Below are 18,350 nucleotides of genomic sequence, written 5' to 3' on the forward strand. Positions count from 1 at the left end.
CACTCCTTCCGTGCGGCAGGATACACCCCGAGTAAGAATTTCAGGTTAGTCTGGTGTACCGGGTAGTGCTGCGGCTGACACCCTTAAATAACTCTCAGCGCACTACTTCCATCTCTTCATTTTCTCGGCTCATTCCAGCGAGGATTCGTTTGGTAAGAGCTCTATGTTAGTGTATAAGCGCATAAGTAATACCCGCAGCAAGCTAGCCTCTCCATCAAGGTGCTCTACTGTCCCCCCACTCGGTTTAGTTTGTGCTATCTCGTTTGGTTTTCGTCCTTGTTTTTATTACTAACCTGGGCGATACTCGGTTTGGTATATCCAGTATTGTGGTGCTGAGGGTTTGTCTTAGTTGTCTGTCCACCAGAACCCTCCTGGTCTTAGCCCTCGGGTTCGGGTACCGCGCCTACCCCACTAGATCCGGAGACTACATGTTTCATTTCGGCGGGGTGGCAGTTCTCCCTGAGAATGAACTAGGTGTCATGAGGCGCAGTCGTCTAGACTCGTGTGTTACGTAGAACTATATTGGATCACTCCAGCATGGTATTATTTAGCGCGGCAGGATACATTCCCACTAAGATGCTTCAGTCCAAACACCAACTGGCTGCATTCCAAACACACCTTCCCCCGTCAGCCCTCAAATTAAGTGAACACTTCTGATAACATATCATGCGGTATGATGACGAGTTGACACTTGTAGGGCAAGGTACGAGGGAAGAAGGAATGAATTTTAAATGGTCGACCTTGGCTTAAAGTTAGTCCAACGAATGTGTTTTCATTAATCATGGAACCACCGGTAGCGGTATGTGCTTTTATATGCGCTCTGTCAATTTTTATTGCGGATGCGTTGTCATCTAGCCATGATATGAAATGCAGACATCGAATACTAGCCATCCGACGATATCGGGTAAATCGAAAATTGTGATGTGTGTGATGTCTGCTAAATGACGTAAATGTAATGTAAATGATGTCAGGGAAAGTTGTATGCCCTAGCTAGCATTTCCAAAAGCTAAACGAACAAAAACGTCATTACGTGTTTGTGCTGTCGTGCATTAGTAGCACAATTTTGAACTTTAGATTTGTTTTTACTTATAATTGTATGGTGACTTGATGTTGGTTTTAAGTTTTGGCGGACGTAATCTTCGAATTGAATTATGGGGCGTTTTAGGCCCTGGATTGAATAGAATCTTACTCTTATCACAAACGAGGGCTGAGGGGCCAACTTCACTTGCTTGGCCAATTGTTTGGACCGGTGGAAAAGATTGCAGCGAGGATTCCCACAAGGGCATAAGGCAAGGGTAAGTGGAGGGTTTGTCTTTTCCGCATTTGAAATGCAGCCAGAATTTCAGGTTAGTACCAGGTAGTACTGCGGCTGACCCTCTTCCTTTTCTTGGCTCATCCCAGAGAATTTGCATGGTAAGAGCTCTGTTAGTGTAAAAGTGCAGAAGTATACCTGCAGCTATTCAATATCTTGGAACAGCTAGCTAGCCTCTCCATCAGGGTGCTCTGCTGTCCGCCCACTCGGAATGGCTTGTGCCATCTAGTTTGTGTTTTGTCCTTGTTTTTATTACTTGTGACAGTGTACCAACCTGGGCGATACTCGGTTTGGTCTACCAGTATTGCGGCACTGAGGGTTTGTCTTAGTTGTCTGTGACTTGTCTGTCCCCAGAACCCTCCTGGTAATAGCCTTCGGCTTTGGGGACCGTACCTACCCAGCAAGATCGGGAGACTGTTTGTTTTGCTCTGGCGGGCTTGCAGTTCTCCCCTGAGTGAACTAGGTGATGCGAGGTGCACCACGTTTAATCTCTCACAGGGTACAGCCATGTTGCCTAGACTCTTGTGTGTTCCACGGTGAACGAGCTATGCAAAGTAGCTAGCTTAACGAGAGGTGACCATTGCAGGGCTAAGCACAGTTATAAACACACTTTCCTGAAGTCCTGCCAACCAGCACCTCCACGTATAAAGCAAGAAATAAGCTATAAACGTGTTTGAGGTAGAATGCCCTGCCCCTTTATGGTCAGGCAGTTTACACTGTTGGCTTAGCTTTCCACAACGAAAGCTACAGCCATTCAGCTCGCCTTCAGATAATGAGACTAGGCTGATACTGCAGATCCCATTCTATACTATCGTACAGTGTTTACTATAGACACAGTAATATTAGCCCGGCCATAGTGAGTTTACACTTTTTTTACGTAGTTGCTGGGTTGTGATCGTTTTTGTTACAGTAATCAGTTTCCCTTAACTCACATCTCTGCACTATTACACTAAGGGTTTCAGTGTGTAGCTGTGTTTACTATAGTTCTGTTGCACTACTTTACAGTACAGACTAAATATCCCTTAATTGGAAACTTTTTTTTAATTTTTGTTATTTATTTCACCTTTATTTAACCAGGTAAGCTAGTTGAGAACAAGTTCTCATTTACAACTGCGACCTGGCCAAGAAAGCAGTGCGGCAGAAACAACAGAGTTACATGGAATAAACAAGCGTACAGTCTAACACAATAGGGGGAAAAATAGAAAGTCAATATACAGTGTGCAAATGGCATGAGGAGGTAGGCAATAAATAGGCCATAGTAGCAAAGTAATTACAATTTAGCAGATTAACACTGGAGTGATAGATGAGCAGATGATGGTGTGTAAGTAGTGATACTGGTGTGCAAAAGAGAGGCAAAGTAAATAAAAACAATATGGGGATGAGGCAGGTAGATTGGGTGGGATATTTACAGATGGACTATGTACAGCTGCAGCGATCGGTTAGCTGCTCAGATAGCTGATGTTTAAAGTTAGTCTCCAGCTTCAGCGATTTTTGCAATTCGTTCTAGTCACTGGCAGCAGAGAACTGGAAGGAAAGGCGGCCATAGGAGGTGTTGGCTTTGGGGATGACCAGTGCTGTTCACCTAATACCTTTTTTCAACTATTGGTTAGAGCCTGTAAGTAAGCATTTCACTTTAAGGTCTACACCTGTTGTATTTGGGGCACGTGACAAATAAACTTTGATTTGATTTGAAAATAGCTGGGCAGCAACTAGGGTTGCACATTTTGGGGAATATTCAGAGGTGGAAACTTTATGTGGGGATATATGGGAATTAATATTAATACTATATAAATGTAGATGTTTTTTGCATTGGATTTAAACTCGGCAACAAAAATTCCTCTCACTGTCAACTGCATTTATTTTCAGAACTTAACCTTTGTAAATATTTGCATGAACATAAGATTCAGCAACTGCGACATAAACTGAACAAGTTCCAGACATGTGACTAACAGAAATTGAATAATGTGTCCTTGAACAAAGGGGGGTTCAAAATCAAAAGTAAGTCAGTATCTGGTGTGGCCACCAGCTGCATTAAGCACTGCATTGTATCTCCTCATGGACTGCACCAGATTTGCCCGTTTTTGCTGTGAGATGTTACCCCACTCTTCCACCAAGGCACCTGCAAGTTCCCGGACATTTCTGGGGGGATGGCCCTAGCCCTCACCCTCCGTTCCAACAGATCCCAGATGTGCTCAATGGGATTGAGATCCTGGCTCTTCGCTGGCCATGGCAGAACAGTGACATTCCTGTCTTGAAGGAAATCACACACAGAACAAGCAGTATGGCAGGTGGCATTGTCATGCTGGAGGATCATGTCAGGATGAGCCTGCAGGAAGGGTACCACGAGGGAGGAGAATGTCTTCCCTGTAACACACAGCATTGAGATTGCCTGCAATGACAACAAGCTCATTCTGATGATGCTGTGACACACCGCACCCAGACAGTGTCTTAATGACCGTTCCACAGGTGCATGTTCATTAATTGTTTATGGTTCATTGAACAAGCATGGGAAACAGTATTTAAACCCATTACCATGAAGATCTGTCAAGTTATTTGGATTTTTACGAATTCTTTGAAAGACAGGGTCCTGAAAAGGGGACGTTCCTTTTTTTGCTGAGTTTATTTAACATATCATATGGAGACAAACAAACCTTTTACCTTAATCATTTGCCATGTCTACTTATAAGTCCTTCCAATAGAAAAAAACAAAACAATTTAGTTACAAATTGACTCTTCACATGGGATGATTTCACTGAACAAAAGGGAATATTGAATGATCCCCAATAATCCAAAATGTAATGCTTCGCATGCCCAAAAACAATTTCAACATCTGTGAAATGATAGTCTAGAAACTAAAGCTTTGGTTGTCTTCCTCTCAGGATTCCATGTCTTCTCCCTGGACCACCTCAATGTCCATCTCTTGAACGTCAGACTCTGAAGCCTCATCTTCACTGTCACTTTCCAATCTTGTTGATGGCTCGTTGTCAGGCTCAAAAAGCCTCCGATTTGCACGGATGGCCACCAATTTTTCAACCCTTGTATTGTTCAGCCTCTAGCATGCTTTGGTGCGTGTTCCCAAACAAGGACCAGTTGCGCTTTGAGGCGGCTGATGTTGGTGGGATTTGGAGGATATTGGAGGCAACAAGGGAAAGTGCCTCAGATCCACAAAGTCCCTTCCACCAGGTGGCTGATGAGATGTTGGCACGACTGCCATATTGCATCTCCATCCCAAAGCCCTGGCTTGGAAGTGTACTTTGCCAGACTGCCAAGAACCTTGGCCTCCTCCAGGCCAAGGTGGTGAGACACAGTAGTGTTGACACCATAGGCCTTGTTGATCTGTGCACCAGACAGGATGCTCTCGCTAACATACTTGGGGTCCAACATGTACGCTGCAGCGTGTGTGGGCTTCAGGCAGAAGTCTTCAAGCTTTTTGATGTATTTCAGAACTGCAGTTTCCTCTGTTTGGAGCAACAGTGAAGTGGGCAGGACAGTACAGATTTCTTCCCTTACATCTGCAAGCAGAGTCTGAACATCAGACAGGGTGGCATTGTCTCCCTCAATCCGTGCAATGGCTACTGCTATAGGTTTCAGGAGTTTCAGGCTGCTTACCACTCTCTCCCAAAATGCATCATCCAGGAAGATCCTCTTGATGGGGCTGTGCATATCGCAGACTGATATGGCCATTTCTTGGAGACTCGTTCCCCGCCAGGAGACTGTCAAACATGATGACAACACCACCCCAATGGGTGTTGCTGGGCAGCTTCAATGTGGTGCTCTCACATTGCTTGGTGATGTAGATTGCTGCTATAACTTGAAGACCCTTCACATATCTAACCATTTCCTTGGCTCTCTTGTAGAGTATCCATTGTTTTGAGTGCCATGATGTCTTTGAGGTAGAGGTCGACCGATTAATCAGAATAGCCGATTTAATTAGGGCCTATTTCAAGTTTTCATAACAATCGGAAATCGGTATTTTTGGATGCCGGTTTGGCAGTAACAATTTGTGTTATTATTATTTTTTTTTTTACTTATTTAACTTCCTTGGGCTAGGCGGGACGAATTCGTCCCACTTACGTAACAGCCAGTTGAATCCTGTGGCGCGATTTTCAAAACCTTTGAAATGCTATTACTTCAATTTCTCAAACATATGACTATTTTACAGCTATTTAAAGACAAGACTCTCGTTAATCTAACCACACTGTCCGATTTTAAAAAGGCTTTACAACGAAAGCAAAACATTAGATTATGTCAGCAGAGTACCAAGCCAGAAATAATCAGACACCCATTTTTCAAGCTAGCATATAATGTCACAAAAACCCAGAAGACAGCTAAATGCAGCACTAACCTTTGATCTTCATCAGATGACAACCCTAGCACATTATGTTATACAATATATGCATGTTTTGTTCAATAAAGTTCATATTTATATCAAAAACCAGCTTTTTACATTAGCATGTGACGTTCAGAACTAGCAAATTCCCCGCAAACTTCCGGGGAATTCGCTAACAATTTACTAAATTACTCACGATAAACGTTGACAAAAAGCATAACAATTATTTTAAGAATTATAGATACAGAACTCCTCTATGCACTCGATATGTCCGATTTTAAAATAGCTTTTTGGTGAAAGCACATTTTGCAATATTCTAAGTACATAGCCCAGGCATCACGGGCTAGCTATTTAGACACCCGGCAAGTTTAGCACTCACCAATATCAGGTTTACTATTATAAAAGTTTGATTACCTTTTGTTGTCTTCGTCAGAATGCACTCCCAGGACTGCTACTTCAATAACAAATGTTGGTTTGGTCCAAAATAATCCATCGTTATATCCGAATAGCGGCGTTTTGTTTGTGCGTCCCAGACACTATCTGAAATGGTAAATCAGGGTCGTGCGCATGGCGCAATTCGTGACAAAAAAAATCTAAATATTCCATTACCGTACTTCGAAGCATGTCAACCGCTGTTTAAAATCCATTTTTATGCCATTTTTCTCGTAAAGAAGCGATAATATTCCGACCGGGAATGTCCATTTAGCTAAACAGAGGAAAGTAAACAAAGCTTTCGGTCGACGCGGGCACGAGCCTGAGTCTCACAGTACTGTAACCAGCCACTACCCAAACGCGCTACTTTTTTTCAGCCAGAGCCTGCAAAGCCACGATTCAGCTTTTTACCGCCTTCTGAGACCCTATGGCAGCCGTAGGAAGTGTCACGGGACAGCTAAGATCCTCACTCTTCAATAAACAGAGACAAGAAGAACGACACCTTGTCAGACAGGCCACTTCCTGCATGAAACCTTCTCAGGTTTTTGCCTGCCAAATGAGTTCTGTTATACTCAGACACCATTCAAACAGTTTTAGAAACTTTAGAGTGTTTTCTATCCATATGTAATAAGTATATGCATATTCTAGTTACTGGGTAGGAGTTGTAACCAGATTAAATCGGGTACGTTTTTTATCCGGCGGTGTCAATACTGCCCCCTAGCCCTAACAGGTTAACTAGGCAAGTCAGTTAAGAACACATTATTTTCAATGACTGCCTAGGAACGGTGGGTTAACTGCCTTGTTAAGGGGCAGAACGACAGATTTTTACCTTGTCAGCTCAGGGATTCAATCTTGCAACCTTACGGTTAACTAGTCCAACGCTCTAACCACCTGCTTTACATTGCACTCCACGAGGAGCCTGCCTGTTACGCGAATGCAGTAAGAAGCCAAGGTAAGTTGCTAGCTAGCATTAAACTTATCTTATAAAAACAATCAATCATCACTAGTTAACTACACATGGTTGATGATATTACTAGTTTATCTAGCCAGTCCTGCGTTGCATATAATCGCTTAGGTACACGTTGCTCCAACCATAAACATCAATGCCTTAAAATCGATACACAAGTATATATTTTTAAACCTGCATATTTAGTTAATATTGCCTGCTAACATGAATTTCTTTTAACTAGGGAAAATGTGTCACTTCTCTTGCAAACAGAGTCAGGGTATATGCAGCCGTTTGGGCCGCCTGGCTCGTTGCGAACTGTGAAGACTATTTCTTCCTAACAAAGACAGCCGACTTCGCCAAACGGGGGGTGATTCAACAAAAACGCATTTGCGAAAAAAGCAATCGTTGCACGACTGTACCTAACCATAAACATCAATGCCTTTCTTAAAATCAATACACAGAAGTATATATTTATAAACCTGCATATTTAGCTAAAAGAAATCCAGGTTAGCAAGCAATATTAACCAGGTGAAATTGTCATTTTGCGTTCATTGCATGCAGTCAGGGTATATGCAAAAGGTGGGGCCGCCTGGCTTGTTGCGAACTAATTTGCCAGAATTTTACGTAATTATGACATAACATTGAAGGTTGTGCAATGTAACAGGAATAACGTATATTAATGACCTAAGGCTCGTGTTTCTGTGTGTTATGTTATAATTAAGTCTATGATTTGATAGAGCAGTCTGACTGAGCGACGGTAGGCAGCAGCAAGCTCGTAAGCATTCATTCAAAATAGCACTTTTGGGCATTTTGCCAGCAGCCGTTCGCAATGCATTGCGCTGTTTGACTTCAAGCCTGTCAACTCCCAAGATTAGGCTGGTGTAACCGATGTGAAATGGCTAGCTAGTTAGCCGGGTGCGCGCTAATAGCGTTTCAAATGTCACTCGCTCTGAGACTTGGAGTAGTTTCCCTTGCTCTACATGTGTAACGCTGCTTCGAGGGTGGCTTTTGTCGATGTGTTCCTGGTTCAAGCCCAGGTAGGAGTGAGGAGAGGGACGGAAGCTATACTGTTACACTGGCAATACTAAAGTGCCTATAAGAATATCCAATAGTCAAAGGTATATGAAATACAAATCGTATAGAGAGAAATAGTCCTATAATAACTACAACCTAAAACTTCTTACCTGGGAATATTGAAGACTCATGTTAAAAGGAACCACCAGCTTTCATATGTTTTCATTTTCTGAGCAAGGAACTTAAACGTTAGCTTTTTTACACATATTGCACTTTCTTCTCCAACACTTTGTTTTTGCATTAATTAAACCAAATTGAACATGTGTCATTATTTGAGGCTAAATTGATTTTATTGATGTATTATATTAAGTTAAAATAAGTGTTCATTCAGTATTGTTGTAATTGTCATTATTACAACAAAAAAATTGGCCGATTTTAATCGGTAGCGGCTTTTTTGGCCCTCCAATAATCGGTTTCGGCGTTGGGAAAAAAAATCAGAATCGGTCGACCTCTACTTTGAGGAGTAGATTCAATTCATGAGCAGCACAGCCAATTGGTGTGGTATGAGGGTAGGACTCCTCCACTTTAGACCAAGCAGCCTTCATGTTCACAGCATTGTCTGTCACCAGTGCAAATACCTTCTGGTGTCCAAGGTCATTGACTGCCTTCAGCTCAATGCGCAATGTAGAGACCGGTGTGTCTGTGCTCTTGTAGAATACTGGTTGAGGGGTGGAGATGATGCAGTTAATTATTCCTTGTCCACAAACATTCGACCACCCATCAGACGATTGCAATAGTCTGCTTTCTCTGATTTGCTTGACCTTCACTTGAACTCTGCATCCAGCAAATGAGTAGATAAAGCATGTCTGGTTGGAGGGGTGTATGCTGGGCGAAGAACATTCAGAAATATCTTCCAATACATATTGCCTGTGAGCATCAGAGGTGAACCAGTTGCATACACAGCTTGAGCACAGTTCATCGGCGTTTGACTATGTTCCTCCATTGAGTCAAAAAAAACATCTGATTCCAGGAGGAGCATGAGCTGTTGCTATCGATAAGGTGTCTGATTCATCATTTTCACGTCGAACAGAAATAGAGGGGCTTTTGTCAAGAGGTTGCTTGTTGTGAGCACTGAGGGAACTTTATGCACTTGGCCAAATTATTTTGGATCTTTGTTGCATTCTTCACATGATTTGGCACAGTATTTGCAAATGTACACAGCTTTCCCTCTCCATTAGCTGCAGTGGAATGTCTCCACACATCAGATGGTGCCAATGGCAGTTTCCTGTTAAGATTAGGGGGAAAAAAATTGAAAAACCCTAAATACAATTCCATGTACAGATAAATAGTTAAGCAGTTAGATTAAACAACTCCTTTGTAAGATACATTTTTTTAAATGAAACCTGTATGGGAACAGGTAAATTAACACTCCTCAGTTAGCAGGCTCAAGCAAGCTAAAACTCACATGGTAGCAGAAACTAACTAGTAGAAAGTGTTAACAAGTTAGAAATGATTTAAAAACACTTTGCTGTAGGCTACTATTTACTAGTTAACAAAAAATCATGAATGTCATATAAAATATATTCACCCCACCCAGTATTGTAGTCAAAACTTACCAGAAAGCATGTAGTCCAGTGTAGTAGTGTGGGCTCAATAGCATCTCATTAGTGTGCAAGATCTTGAGAATCAGCTGTACATGTGATGGAAGAATGCACTGTGCATGCAGAGGGTTACAATTCCTATGAATTGAGGATAGTTTAACCAAAATATGCCACAAGACCTATAATTTCCTTGTGTATCCCACAATGATGAATTTTTGCCCGGGAATTTAGGAAATTAACTTCCCACGGAAAAATTCCGGAAAGTTTTTACCCTTTGCAACCCTAACAGCAACGCTCCCCATCCAACCTGACGGAGTTTGCAGAGAATAATGGGAGAAACTCCCCAAATACAGGTGTGCCAAGCTTGTAGTGTCATACCCAAGAAGACTCGATGCTGTAAACGCTGCCAAAGGTGCTTTAACAAAGTACTGAGGAAACGGACTGAATACTTATGTAAATGCCTATTTCATTTTTTTATTTTCATGAATTAGCAACAAAAAAAGACCTGTTTTTGCTTTGTCATTATGGGGTATTATGTGTAGATTGGAGGGGGGGATTGAATCAATTTTAGAGTAAGGCTGTAATGTAACAAAATGTGGAAAAAGTCAAGGGGTCTGAATACTTTCCGAAGGCACTGTAGCTGGGTTTACTGTAGTTTTGTTACATTAGTTTACAGTACAGACAATATCTATCCTAGTTTCCCTTAGAAACTGGCGTAACAGCTAGATTCCACTGCTGGTCTTGTGCAGTGTGTAGCTGGGGTTGCCATTGTTTTGTTACATTGCAGGGTATGACTTCCTCCCACAGAGAGAAACTACCATTTCCAGTGGGGGGTTTTTCTTGAGAAATGCCAGGTGTCCCTGCCCACAGGCAGGGAAGGGTGACACTCTGTAGTCACCCTGTGGTGCTGGCATTGGCAGCTTCTCACAGGCCCAAAAGCCAAACTGAGAGGCAAGTGGAGTCCACATGGGCACTGAATACAGTGATGGAAGGCTACGACCTCCGATGCTGGCCACCGCTGTAGTTCTGGTTTTCTAGTGTTAATGCCCTAGTTGAGTGTTTCAGAAGGAGTTCAGATTACCTACATCCAGATCCCTCATTCTGGCCAAGGGTTCTGTCTGACAGACACGTTAACCGGTCAATGCAGTTGTCCACACTCGCTGTTGCGGGTGAACTAGGGTTTTCCCCCAGTGTGTTGTGCCTTGCCAGGGCAATGGACACTTTTCAGACGCAGGCAATACGAAAGCTTTATCAGGCAACTATGGTGAGTGTTGGGCAAGGGCCTATCCAACCGGATTCTCACATTGCATGGTGGACACTGTTACTGCAGCATTTTGGCCGCCCTGCCGGCCTTTGCCTTTTGCTGTGGTGGCACATTCTACTGTAGGAGTTAACTGCCTTACCTGGATGTTTGGATAGTCTGCCCCATCAGCGAACAGGCCACAAGACACAAGGACCCTCTTGACACACATTTGTGTTATGGGACTCACCCTCAACGAGAAGAGTCACCTGATCCCCTCACGGAAGGTGATCTACCTCAGGATGTCCATAGACTCGACTCTCATGAGGGCACATCTCCCTTAGGCGAGAGTAACAAAATTGGTGGCTTCACTGTTGGTTCCACTGGGCATTCTCCATCAGGCCACTCAAGCGATGGTTCAACTCCCGCGGGCGGCCTCCAAAACAACACACCATCAACTGTTTGATTAGTGATTTGTTTGAAGACCTCATCCAAGTGGCTATCCTGCTCCTTCCAGGTAAAGGGTGTGAGCCTGACCCGAGTCCACTGCAGAGAGCTGGTGTGCACTGAAGCCTCTGACAGGTTGAGGTGCGTTGTTCAGAGGCAGTTGGACGCTGGAGCAATGTGCTGGAGCTCAGGGTGGTTTGCCTAGCTCTTCAACAATTCCAGCCCTACATGGTAGGACAGCATTTCTTAATCCAATGGTTCGGGAGCTCTTGCCGTGGGCTCAGACCCGTTCGGCATTGCTCAGAGGAGCACACATCCCAGGGTTCTTGAACAATGCAGCAGACATGCTCTTGAGAGATGCTGCTTTACGCTTTCCAATGGTTCGGCCTCTCAGGGACCCCATTGCAGCTGCCCTTAAGGCCCGACGTTCTCTTCAGGCTGGGGGGCCACTGGCATCCGGACCTGACGCTTCGGGCTTGGCCTCAGAGGTGTTAGTGGACCAGTCTTGGCCTTCAGGACAATGTGGTGAACACGCTGCAGAGCGCCATGGTTTCTTCCACCAATGCGTCATGAAATGTGGTGGGGCATATTCTGTACCTGGTTTGAGAGCAATATGTGCAAACGGTTTTCAGTCACTGCTTGATCTGGGCCGAGCGGAATCATTTAGTGTATTTAGCCGTCATGATGAAGGCCAAGAGGGACCTGTGGCTGGCTACCCATTGCTCTCCAAATTCTATGAAGGGAGTTCGACGTCAGTGTCCAGCAATGGCCCGCTCGGTGCCAAACTGGAACGTTGACGTGGTGCTGTCAGCACTTGCTTTGTCGCCCTTGAGCCCCTAGAGTCAATGACTTTGAAGCAGCTATCCATGAAGATGGCATTCCTGTTGGCTATTACCTCCACTAAGAGGGTGAGTAAACTTCATGCCTTTTCAGTGAGCACTGAAGGCATTTCAGAATGAGTCCAGATGAGAAATTTCACCCTCCGTCTTAACCCCTCATTCTTGTCGACGGTCCTGTTTGACAGACATGAACCGGCCCTAACATTTGTCCGCAAATGCTCCTCCCGCGGCTTCTGCTGTAGTGGTGCATTCTACTAGCGGACTAGCTACATCGTGGGCACTGCTGCAAGGAGTTCCCCTCAATGACGTGCGCTTTAGCCAGTCGGGTATCATCTAGCACCTTTTTCTAGTTACTATCGAATCAATGTTGCCCTGTGCTTGGTGTTGCCTCCATTTCCCTGAGTGGGGACAGAGGGACATAGCAACTATGACTGCCCTGAGCTCAGTCCTACGGGACTTTGTTCTGTCTGACCCTTATCTAGTTCACAGATTTATTTTTATTATTATTTGTATTTATTTTTACATTTTACATTTTTTTTAAATCTGGTATTGTGATACCATATTGGAGTGATCCAATATAGTGCTACATAACGAAGGTTATGTATGTAACCATGGTTATTTGAGCTATTGGATCACTCAAATCCTCTGTCTGATCTACAGTGCTTCAAAGGACACAAGGTGGAAGTAGTTCGGCGTTGGGTCAGCACATTTAAGGGGGTCAGCCGCAGCACTACATGGGACTAATCGGAAATTATTACGCAATGTATCCTGCCCCCTTAAAGGATACCATATTGGAGTTATCCACATGATCCACACAAGTGGTTACACGCATTACACATGAGTGATCCACATAAATGGTTAAATACGTAACCTTTGTTATTTTTCAAATAAATTCAGCAAAAAAAGAAACGTCCCCTTTTCATGACCCTGTCTTTCAACGATCATTTGTAAAAATCCAAATAACTTCACAGATCTTCATTGTAAAGGGTTTAAACACTGTTTCCCATGCTTGTTGGTCATTCCCTGTGGCTCAGTGTTTAGAGCATGGTGTGTGCAACCCCAGGGTTGTGGGTTCGATTCCCACGGGGGGCCAGTACAAAAAAATAAATGCATGAAATGTATGCATTCACTACTGTAATTCGCTCTGGATAAGAGCGTCTGCTAAATGACTAAAATGTAAATGTAAAATGTTGTTCAATGAACCATAAACAATTAATGAACACGCACCTGTGGAACGGCTGTTAAGACACTAACGGCTTACAGACTGTAGGCAATTAAGGTCACAGTTAAGAAAACTTTGGACACTAAAGAGGCCTTTCTACTGACTCTAAAAAAACACCAAAAGAAAGATGCCCAGGCTCCGTGCTCATCTGCGTGAACGTGCCATAGGGATGCTGCAAGGAGGCATGAGAACTGCAGATGTGGCCAGGGCAATAAATTGCAATGTATGTACTGTGAGATGCTTAAGATAGGGAGACAGGACAGACAGGTGATCATCCTCGCAGTGGCAGACCACGTGTAACAACACCTGCACAGGATCGGTACATCTGAACATCACACCTGCGGGACAGGTACAGGATGGCAACAACTACCCGAGTTACACCAGGAAAGCACAATCTCCATCGGTGCTCAGACTGTACGCGAGAGGCTGGACTGACGGCTTGTAGGCCTGTTGTAAGGCAGGTCCTCACCGGCAAGAACGTTGCCTATGGGCACAAACCCACCGTCGCTGGACCAAAAAGTGCTCTTCAATGACGAGTCGCGGTTTTGTCACCAGGGGTGATGGTCGGATTTGCTTTTATCGTCGAATGAATGAGCGTTACACCGAGACCTGTACTCTGGAGAGGGATGGATTTGGAGGTGACGGGTCCGTCATGGTCTGGGGCCGGTGTGTCACAGCATCATCAGACTGAGCTTGTTGTCATTGCAGGCAATCTCAACGCTGTGCGTTACAGGGAAGACATCCTCCTCCCTCATGTGGTACCCTTCCTGCAGGCTCATCCTGACATGATCCTCCAGCATGACAATGCCACCTGCCATACTGCTTGTTCTGTGCGTGATTTCCTGCAAGATAGGAATGTCACTGTTCTGCCATGGCCAGCGACGAGCCCGGATCTCAATCCCATTGAGCATGTCTGGGACCTGTTGGATCGGAGGGTGAGGGCTAGGGCCATTCCGCCCCAAGAAATGTCCGGGAACTTGTAGGTGCCTTAGTGGAAGAGTGGGGTAACATCTCACAGCAAGAACTGGCAAATCTGGTGCAGTTCATGAGATGTACTGCAGTACTTCATGCAGCTGGTGGCCACATTTGTTCAGGGACACATTATTTCATTTCTGTTAGTCACATGTCTGTGGAACTTGTTCAGTTTGTCACAGTTGTTGAATCTTGTGATGTTCATACAAATATTTACACGTTAAGTTTGTTGAAAATAAACGCAGTTGACAGTGAGGACTTTTTTGCTTAGATACTGTTCGCTAGGCTACATGCTATTTTGTATACGAGGTGTTTCAAAGTTTTGCTAGCTACATTGAAATCATGGAGGCTTGAGCAGGCTTAAACATTGCTAGCTGGCCAGCTACCTTAGTACAGAAACATTTCATTACTATACTGTAAGTTGCTCTGTTCATGCAAGTAAAATGTAAATATTTATCCATGCTAACAAGCTAGCTAGCTGTTTAACAAAGCTAGGCAAAAACAGCTTCCATCTTTTGGTTGTACGAGCTCATTGTGGGCTTTCCATGCTCTCTGTTGTATGCTTGTTCGGGATGAGTGCAAAGGCAGTGTTCTCATGAACAAGGTTTTATAACTTTTCCTACTCAAACTAACATCCATGCTTATCTACAGGAAAATTGTGCACCCATTTGACCATTGCTGAGAACCCACCCCAGGAACCCCTTGTTGAGATTCCACCATGGAGGATGTTCAGGTGGAGGAAGATGTCCCAAAGGAGGGTGCAGAGGTGGAGAACCCAGAGCCTTTATCTGCAGAGAGCTATGCAGCAGAATCCATGGCTGCAGACACAGACCCCTGGATCATATTTGACTCTCGCAAAACGCCTGCAGCTGAGTTTGACGGCTGGCTGGAGACCAACAGGCCATCCCAGGTGGGGCGTTTCGGGGACGAGGCGAGTGGTAAAGGACCTGTGGGGTGGATCGCTGTGTTGGGCCCGGGCCACTGCCCTGCCACAGGGGACGTCATTGGACTCCAGGCAAGCTGGGAGAGGCTGCTGACCAGCGGGAGAACCATCACCTTCCAGACTGTGAAGGAACTGGCACTGAACCACGGGGTGCTCACCGGCAAGTGGCTGATGCACCTGGACTCAGGCTTCAAGGTGGACCATGCCTGGGAGTGTGTGGCCAGAGCAGCCCTGGAAGGGAAGATCTTCCAGACCAAGGTGAGCCCGCGCGACCCCAAGTCTGACCGTAAGCACGTCATCTGTTCCTATAACAAGGACTTCACAGACGAGAACGAGGTGATGAGGCTGGATGCAGTCATCCGGGCAACGGGGGTCAAGTGCTTGCTGTCCTTCAAGCCGGATGTTTACACTTACCTGGGTATTTACCGCAACAACCGCTGGAATCTCTGCCCCACCATCTACGAGAGCAAGTACGACCTGGAGTGTGTGCCCCGGCGTTCCCACATCATCAACAAAGTCACCAATCTGGAGGTTACCTAGGAAAGGAGTGTGGGAGGATAGTTTGCTATTGCTAAACAAGCACTTAATGTTGGACACATGCCATGAGTCAGGCTATGTTGTACAGTACTGTACTTCTGACTTGGGTTCAGTTAATTCCCTGAAGTATGGGGTTTAATATTTCTGAGTTCTTCCTATGTCTCGAAGCAGACTTGTTCATTGTGCTGAAATTAATTTCAGATTTCTTGCCATAGTTCATTGCAGGGTGCTTCAAGATTCAGATTATATTGTCTACCATACAAGCAAAAATGTTTTACTACTTCAACAAAAATGTTGTAAATCAAGTCTTTAATTAACTTATTCGGTAGTGCAGCTGCCATCCACAACTCTGAAACCAGAGCTTGTCACTGGTCATGCATTGACTGAATACATGCATGTTTTGTTGCGATTCTGTACCTTTTTAACATTTACAAAGGTTGCTGTACTACAAAGATGTCACGGTATCTGTAATAAAAATGTCTTACCATTTTCATATGTTTTGTACTCGATGTTATCAATTACAACAATTGCCAAATAAATTTATTTTAAACGTTCTCTGTTGTATTGTCAGTTATCAGGATCGGTGGGTCCCCCATGGGACGGTTGAGCTAATGTATGTTAATGCGATTAGCATGAGATTGTAAGTAACGAGAATTTCCCAGGACATAGACATATCTGATATTGGCAGAAAGCTGAAATTCTTGTTAATCTAACTGCACTGTCCAATTTACAGTAGCTATTACACCATGCTATTGTTTGAGGAGAGTGCACAGTTATGAACTTAACGTTAATAATAAACCAATTGGGCAGTCTTGATACAAAGTTTAACAAATGCAATGGTTCATTGGATCAGTCTAAAACTTTGCACATACACTGCTGCTATCTTGTGGCAAATCTAAATTGCTCCTGGGCTGGAATAATACATGACCTTTCTCTTGCATTTCAAACGTAATACAAATAAAAAACCAATGTGTTTTTTTTTTTGTACCAACTTTTACAAGATCTGTGTTGTTCACATTTCCACATACTTCAAAGTGTTTCCTTTCAAATGGTATCAAGAATATGCATATCCTTGCTTCAGGTCCTGAGCTACAGGCAGTTAGATTTGGGTATGTCATTTCAGGCGAAAAAAATAAATAAAAAAAGGGGCGGCTCCTTAACCTGTTGGGGGTAGGGGGCAGTATTGACACGGCCGGATAAAAAACGTACCCGATTTAATCTGGTTACTACTCCTGGCCAGTAACTAGAATATGCATATAATTATTGGCTTTCGATAGAAAACACCCTAAAGTTTCTAAAACTGTTTGAATGGTGTCTGAGTATAACAGAACTCATATGGCAGGCAAAAACCTGAGAAGATTCCTTACAGGAAGTGCCTTCTCTGACAAGATCTTGTTCTTCTTGTCTGTTTATTGAAGACTGAGGATCTTTGCTGTAACGTGACACTTCCTACGGCTCCCATAGGCTCTCAGAGCCCGGGAAAAAGCTGAATGATATCGAGTCAGCCCCAGGCTGAAACACATTTGCGCTTTTGGCAAGTGGCCGATCAGAGGACAATGGGCTTAGGCGCGTGCACGAGTCGACCCCGTGCTTTATTTTCTTTCGTCTTTTTACCTAAACGCAGATTCCCGGTAGGAATATTATCGCTTTTTTACGAGAAAAATGGCATAAAAATTGATTTTAAACAACGGTTGACATGCTTCGAAGTACGGTAATGGAATATTTAGAAATTTTTTGCCATGAAATGCGCCGTGCTCGTCACCTTTCTTTAGCCTTTCAGATAGTGTCTTGAATGCACGAACAAAATGCCGCTGTTTGGATATAACTATGGATTATTTGGGACCAAACCAACATTTGTTATTGAAGTAGAAGTCCTGTGAGTGCATTCTGACGAAGAACACCAAAGGTAATCAAACTTTTCTAATAGTAAATCGGAGTTTGGTGAAGGCTAAACTTGCTGGGTGTCTAAATAGCTAGCCCTGTGATGCCAGGCTATCTACTTAGAATATTGCAAAATGTGCTTTCACCGAAAAGCTATTTTAAAATCGGACATATCGAGTGCATAGAGGAGTTCTGTATCTATAATTCTTAAAATAATTGTTATGCTTTTTGTGAACGTTTATCGTGAGTAATTTAGTAAATTTTTAGTAAATTCCCCGGAAGTTTGCGGGGGGTATGCTAGTTCTGAACGTCACATGCTAATGTAAACATCTGGTTTTTGATATAAATATGAACTTGATTGAACAAAACATGCATGTATTGTATAACATAATGTCCTAGGGTTGTCATCTGATGAAGATCATCAAAGGTTAGTGCTGCATTTAGCTGTCTTCTGGGTTTTTGTGACATTATATGGTAGCTTGAAAAATGGGTGTCTGATTATTTCTGGTACTCTGCTGACATAATCTAATGTTTTGCTTTCGTTTTAAAGCCTTTTTGAAATCGGACAGTGTGGTTAGATTAACGAGAGTCTTGTCTTTAAAATGGTGTGAAATAGTCATATGTTTGAGAA

General features: G+C 43.7%; 1 protein-coding gene across 5 annotated transcripts; it reads left to right on the top strand.

Moving 5' to 3' along the window:
* The first annotated feature begins 59 nt into the window (after nucleotides 1-59).
* Nucleotides 60-16,392, top strand: cssa07h11orf68 (chromosome ssa07 C11orf68 homolog). Of its 5 annotated transcripts, none has more exons than XM_014206634.2 (3): nucleotides 136-152; nucleotides 1,206-1,295; nucleotides 15,010-16,392. In XM_014206634.2, the coding sequence occupies exon 3, from the start codon at nucleotides 15,077-15,079 to the stop codon at nucleotides 15,839-15,841; it is 765 nt and encodes a 254-aa protein (XP_014062109.1). In that variant the 5' UTR covers nucleotides 136-152; nucleotides 1,206-1,295; nucleotides 15,010-15,076; the 3' UTR covers nucleotides 15,842-16,392. The 5 variants fall into 5 exon arrangements, with proteins under 5 accessions (XP_014062108.1, XP_014062109.1, XP_045577308.1 ...); XM_045721351.1 differs by lacking the exon at nucleotides 136-152 and adding an exon at nucleotides 2,820-2,927 and having other exon boundaries at nucleotides 806-1,295; XM_014206633.2 differs by lacking the exon at nucleotides 1,206-1,295 and having other exon boundaries at nucleotides 60-152.
* Nucleotides 16,393-18,350: the final 1,958 nt, after the last annotated feature.

Source organism: Salmo salar, chromosome ssa07, assembly GCF_905237065.1.
Source record: "Salmo salar chromosome ssa07, Ssal_v3.1, whole genome shotgun sequence".
Lineage (NCBI taxonomy): Eukaryota > Metazoa > Chordata > Actinopteri > Salmoniformes > Salmonidae > Salmo > Salmo salar.